Here is a 6227-nt window from a genome sequence, read left to right on the forward strand (position 1 = left end):
GGCTCCCACAATCTCATCGGGAGTAGGGTCGGTGCTGGGCCCCTCATCGGTACCGGGGTGGCCTACCACCTCTCTGAGCTCCAAAGCGGGATGGCCGCAGCCACCCCCTGCCCACCTGGGGCTGGCTCCTACCACATGGGAGCATTGGGGTGGCCTAAACCACCCCCACGGGAGTGGTTGGGGTGGTTTCGGCCACCCCTTGATTCTTAGGGGTGCATACACTCAATGGCCAAGAGCCACCCCTAATTTTTTTTCCTTTTTTTTTAAAAAAAAAATTAAAAGTTATTTCTTTTAATTTTTTTTAAAAAAATTTAAAAATTAAAAAAGAAATTTCACGCGGTCAAGATCTCAATGGCTCTCAATGATTGGCCGAATCAACCAACACTTGACTAACTGACATTTATCAAAACCACGTAGGATCTCTCGCGATAAAATAAAACCTGAAAAAAATAAAAAAAAATAAAATGGAACCCTTGCAGGGCTGAAAGATTTAACCCAAATAAAAAATAAAAAATGATTAAATAATTAAATTAAATAATTAAGAAAAAACTGGAAAGGGTTGTTTCCAAATTTTTTTATTTATTTTTTTAAAAATTAAATTTATAATGTTTTTAATTATTTTAATTTTAAAAATTTTATTTTAATTTTAATTTTAATTTTTAATTAGGTATATGGATGCGTATCAATTTTTTAGAAGTATTGACGTAGATTTTTGTCAATCTTTGGACGGCCATTATTGAGGAATCATCTGTGATACAAAATAGAACCAATAACTTAATGAGACAAAAAATAAAATTGTTAAACTATACGAGACATAAATTATTTAACCCTTTTATAGAAATAACTGAGGCAGAAAGTATAAGTAAGGCGTCTAGGACTCTCTACACCTAAACCACATGTGCAGTTATGCCTTATGATTTGATATGAAAATCACAAATAATGATTGGAAATATTTGTGTTATTGTAGCATTTCTCTAGTAAAAAAATAATCCATTTAAAAAGCACATGGTATTGATCAGGTTGTATCCCCAAAAAGGGAAGGCAAAGGAAATTTAAAACAAAAAAAAATGCTGCACCTATATATTGATTATTGATAGGGACACGTGGAAGTGAGAGGTTGGCCCTTTTTTTCTCTCTCGATTTCTCTGAGCTATTTACCGGTAGTAGGTGAGTCTGGTAATTATTTGCTTATAAAAGCCACGCAATTGTCCACATTCTCCTCAAGCCTCTCGTTTCTTCCACTCCAGACAGACTACTTTTCTTTTCATCTCTCCTTTCCCAACCAACCCTCCCCGGAGAAAGCCAAGATGCCATCAGCTTCCGGCCAGACTGTTTGCGTCACCGGCGCCGGCGGCTTCATTGCCTCATGGATCGTAAAACTTCTCCTGGAAAAAGGCTACACTGTGAAAGGGACTCTAAGGAATCCAGGTAATTAATAAGTTTGACAAATAATAATAAATCATTAATTGTTCTCTCTCTTTTTATATATTTATAGACAATATGCATGGATTTGTGCAGATGATCCGAAGAATGCCCATTTGAAAGAGCTGGAAGGAGCTAAGGAGAGATTAAGTTTATGGAAAACTGATCTTCTTGATTATGAGAGCCTCAAGGAAGCCATTGATGGCTGTGATGGTGTCATTCACACCGCCTCACCCGTGACTGATGATCCCGTGAGTTATTCCTTCATTAATCTTTCACCCTTAATTTCTCTCTTTTTCTTTTTGATTGCAGCTAGCAAAGAAAAAAGATAAGGAAAAGGAAATATTTGCCTAGCTAGAATTAATGTCACCCAGACAATATCGCTTTAGAGTTTAGAGCCAAACAAAAAAGAAAAGAAAAGAAAAAAAACAAAAAACAAAAACCTAGTTGACATCATAAATGTGTCAGTACTCGCGGAGGGTCCTGCAGAAACACCTTGCATTATTATTATGGTTGTTAGTGGGCCGCACTTGTGTAGACTTAAAGTAAGAATGTCCACGTCACCATTACTCATGACCAAACGTGATTTTGACAGCCATTTTACTTTCTTTTTTCAATCTTTCTTTTGTGTCTATTTATTTTATTGGTCACTTTTGTTTTGGTTAAAAAAAAAAAAGAAATTGACGGTGGTTGTGGGTGTGATTTGAAGGAACTAATGGTGGAGCCAGCTGTGGACGGAACAAAGAATGTGATCATCGCCACGGCAGAGACCAATGTACGGCGTGTAGTGTTTACGTCGTCAATCGGTGCGGTGTACATGGACCCTAACCGAGGCCCGGATGTGGTGGTGGACGAGTCGTGTTGGAGTGACCTCGAGTTCTGCAAGAACACCAAGGTTACACATCGCTTTTCTTCTTTTGTATTTTAGAAGTTAAATCATAATTTTAAAGCGCGAATTATGATTTTATCAAATTTTTTTAAAGTTGCATTTTAAATTTGTTTTATTTTTTAATCCGTACTTTTTAGAATTGCTAAATTGTTAAACCAAATGGACGTTTAATTAAAATATCACGAAAAGAAATGAAAAATATATATATATTATTAGGTTTGTTAATGTATTTTTTGAGAGGTAATTATTTTTGTTTTTGGTTTGAGTAGAGCCATCATATTCAATATATACACCTCATGACGTGTTAGAATTGAATAAAAGTTTTTTTTTTTTTTTGTAAGCCAAAATGATAGGAGGAAAGGTAGAGGTTGACACATATGCATCCTAATCATTGAGACCATTGACATACCTTAGAGTGAGTTGGACGTTGCCTTCTACAAAATATATATATATTTTTTTTAAAAAAAACTTTGACCCTAAAAAAAAAAAATGTTTAATATAATTGGGCCTGATAAATTTTTATGATTTCATTTCTAAATGAGATGATTGTGGTAGGGATTTAAAGTTGGTGAATATGAAGTCAACATTAACATATATTTTAAAATATTTAAATAATATAAAGTTATATACACTGTTAAATACACAATTCTCTGTTATGCATGAACATAAGGGGGGGTTTTGGTTCACATACTTTGATTGTTAATTGAAAGTAAAAATATTGCAGAATTGGTATTGCTATGGGAAGGCGGTGGCTGAGCAGGCAGCATGGGAGGTTGCCAAAGAGAAAGGGGTGGATCTGGTGGTGGTGAACCCGGTTTTGGTGCTTGGACCGCTGTTGCAGCCAAATGTCAATGCTAGCGTTGTCCACGTCCTCAAATACCTAACCGGCTCTGCCAAGACATATGCCAACTCCGTCCAAGCCTATGTACATGTTAGGGACGTGGCACTTGCCCACATCCTTGTTCTCGAGACTCCCTCCGCCTCCGGCCGCTACCTTTGTGCTGAGAGTGTGCTTCATCGTGGTGACGTCGTGCAAATTCTTGCCAAGCTTTTTCCAGAGTATCCTATTCCCACCAAGTAAGTTCTTTTTTTTTTTTTTCTCTTAATCTTTAAAAATATTGTGTGTTCCTGAGAAGCACTTATTATATTATAATATCACTAAAAACAAATAGGTGGTTTTATTTTTTAAAACTCCACGTACAATGAAGCAACTAAACATATATAGTTGACCAACCTTCACGTACTTGTTGCATAGGTAGACCTATGTTTTGGTCAGATTCGAAGTGACTTGCACATAATGTTTCCTAGATTTAACTAGATTTGTGCTCCAATTCATTTAAAGGCTCGAAAAAAAAATAAAAAAATTAATGATTAATTTTTAATGTCATATTATCTTAATCATACGAGAGTTATATTCATTAAATAATATATATACTTTTTTTTATTACAAAATAGAATTGAGAGAACGTAATTTTGACTAATAAATTGCAGATCGATCCTTCAACGAGTTGAAATGTCTCTAGGAGTGCATTCTGGAAACTGACTTTTCTTTCTTCTTTTTTTGTTTTGAATAATTCTTTCAAAGTTATTTAGGTGGGTGTTGATTTTTAGTAAAAGTGAAAATAATGAAAAGCTTGAAAGGGATTAAAAAAAAAAGGGGAAAACTTCAGAAAGCCCCCCTGAACTTCTAGCAATTTTGACAAGCACCCATGAATTTCCAAAACTCTCACTTAGGCCCCCTGAACTTTGGTTTGCTATCACTTTGGACCCTTTTAACGTTAAAGTCAAATAATTTAACTTTTTATACCAATTTTACCCTAAACCAAAACGACGTCGTTTTGGGCTGAGTAGGTGTTAGGACACAAAATGACGTAGTTTTGAGGAAGGGTAAAATGGGTATTAAAAGTCAAATTGTTTGACTTTAACGTTAAAAGGGTCCAAAGTGAGAGCAAACCAAAGTTCAAGAGGCCTAAGTGAGAGTTTTAGAAATTCAGGGATATGTCAAAACGGCTGGAAGTTCTGGGGAGCTTTCTGAAATTTCCCAAAAAAAAAAAAAAAACAGAAGAAAAAAGCATGCTAGATTTTCTCACCTAAACACTATCCAAACTGTAGTTTTCCACAAAAATAGTAAAAAAAGGAAAATCAGAGAGCTAGATGATCGATCTGACATAATAAGATGGAGAATTATGAGGTTAAGAATTACTATAAAAAGATTAATTAAAAGTAGAAGGAATTAGGAGAGGGCCATAACCCATAAATTTGTGGACGTGGAGTAGAATAGCAGATAAGAAATGTGAATCTTTAGTTTAGGTAGGGAAGTTGGTATACCTACTTTTGACTTTTTTTATTCGGTCCACCAAAAATTTATTGAACAAAACTTTTAATATTAAATTATATATATATATATATATATATATATATATATATATGTGGAGCTGAAGAGCCTTACCCGAATATTTCCATTAGATTCTATGTTGGATTGATGGAACCACCACTGGTCAATACTACTCGAATATAAAATTCCTAATTTTCAATAAATAAATGCTTGTGTCTCTGTCAAACGTGGACCTTGTGGCCCTCCATCGACTCTTGTTCCATTGCCACGCCTGTAGCAAAGTTGGTGTAAGATATATATGACTTTGTTTGTTATTTAACTATTATGAAGCATTTTGCTCCTCTAACAAGTAAAATTTTGGGGTAATTTTACTTTATAAACTTTTAAATTATTAAGCGATTTGAGAACCCTCCAAATTTCAAAACCTTTCAATTTGAACTCTTAAACTTTCAATTTGCAATCAATTTGAATCATTCCGTCATATTTTAAAAGTAAAAATTGAAACAATAACGTTCATACTTCTGAATTTTTTTAAAAATTATAAATTTACCCTTAATTCCAAAAAAAAAAAAGAGTAAAAAAAAAATATGGATATTTTGGTCTTTGTAGGGGTAAATTAGGGAAGGTAATAGCTAAATTTGACGAAATTGTTCAAATTGACTGCAATTGAAAGTTCATGGGTCCAAATTGAGAGGTTTGGAAGTTTGAAACTTTTCAAATCGTGTGATAATTCAAGAGTTTAAAGTGAAGATACTCCTAAAATTTTTCTACGGTATGAAAGTTTATTGAAACACACTGAATGATTGTTTTGAAAATACTTAATTATGTTTTATTCTAAAAGGTTGGATAATTAGAATCCGGAATAAATGTGATGTAGGTGTTCGGATGAAAAGAACCCGAGAGCAAAACCCTACAAGTTCTCGAACCAGAAGCTGAAGGAGCTGGGATTAGAGTTCACACCAGTGAAGCAATGCCTGTATGAGACCGTTAAGAGCTTGCAGGAGAAGGGTGTCCTTCCAGTCCCGACACAGCAAGAAGAATCAATCCGAATTCAGTGATGATGTTGATAAGGAGCATGCATGGGCTCGCTCCGGTCGACAATGGCAGCATTAAGTTTTTTTTATATATATATATATATATATAAATGTTGTAAAGATAAGAAATAAATGTGAGAGACTTTGACGTGTTAGCATATAGTTTATTAATGAATGTCTAATATATATATATATATATATTCTCATGCTTATTGACTATTTGGGTTAAATGTACGTAGCTATATATGAACATGCAAATTATATTAAATGAGGCTATATATAGCACAATCCATTTAATTTGTTACCTCGTTTATGAACCAAGCTCGCAATCTTAAATGAATCTTGCTTTCATGTCTTGCTTTAACTTAGTTCGATAATTAAATAGCCCTTTAAATCGGGTTTGATATATATATATATATATATGAGAGAAATCGAGCGAAAATATTAATAGAAAAACAAATTAAGCAGAGTGCCCTACAAAGATAATATTTACAAGACAGTGGGTTGTGCCATTTAGATTTTGCATTTTCCCCCTCGATCCCCAACC

The 6227-nt window shown here is 34.3% G+C and overlaps 1 protein-coding gene across 1 annotated transcript; it reads left to right on the forward strand.

Annotated features, from left to right (window-relative positions):
* The first annotated feature begins 1219 nt into the window (after window positions 1–1219).
* Window positions 1220–5993, forward strand: LOC132186889 (cinnamoyl-CoA reductase 1-like). Its single transcript, XM_059601002.1, has 5 exons — window positions 1220–1428; window positions 1519–1673; window positions 2132–2317; window positions 3036–3388; window positions 5524–5993. Exons 1-5 carry the CDS (start codon window positions 1308–1310, stop codon window positions 5702–5704), a joined length of 996 nt encoding a protein of 331 aa, XP_059456985.1. The 5' UTR covers window positions 1220–1307; the 3' UTR covers window positions 5705–5993.
* Window positions 5994–6227: the final 234 nt, after the last annotated feature.

Source organism: Corylus avellana, chromosome ca7, assembly GCF_901000735.1.
Source record: "Corylus avellana chromosome ca7, CavTom2PMs-1.0".
NCBI lineage: Eukaryota > Viridiplantae > Streptophyta > Magnoliopsida > Fagales > Betulaceae > Corylus > Corylus avellana.

Bases quoted from the DNA above. Each gene is read 5' to 3' on its own strand.
- LOC132186889 (XM_059601002.1), top strand. From the start codon at position 1,308: ATGCCATCAGCTTCCGGCCAGACTGTTTGCGTCACCGGCGCCGGCGGC. The intron at 1,429-1,518 runs GTAATTAATAAG...GGATTTGTGCAG, and splicing joins AGGGACTCTAAGGAATCCAG to ATGATCCGAAGAATGCCCAT. The intron at 2,318-3,035 runs GTTACACATCGC...AAAATATTGCAG, and splicing joins AGTTCTGCAAGAACACCAAG to AATTGGTATTGCTATGGGAA.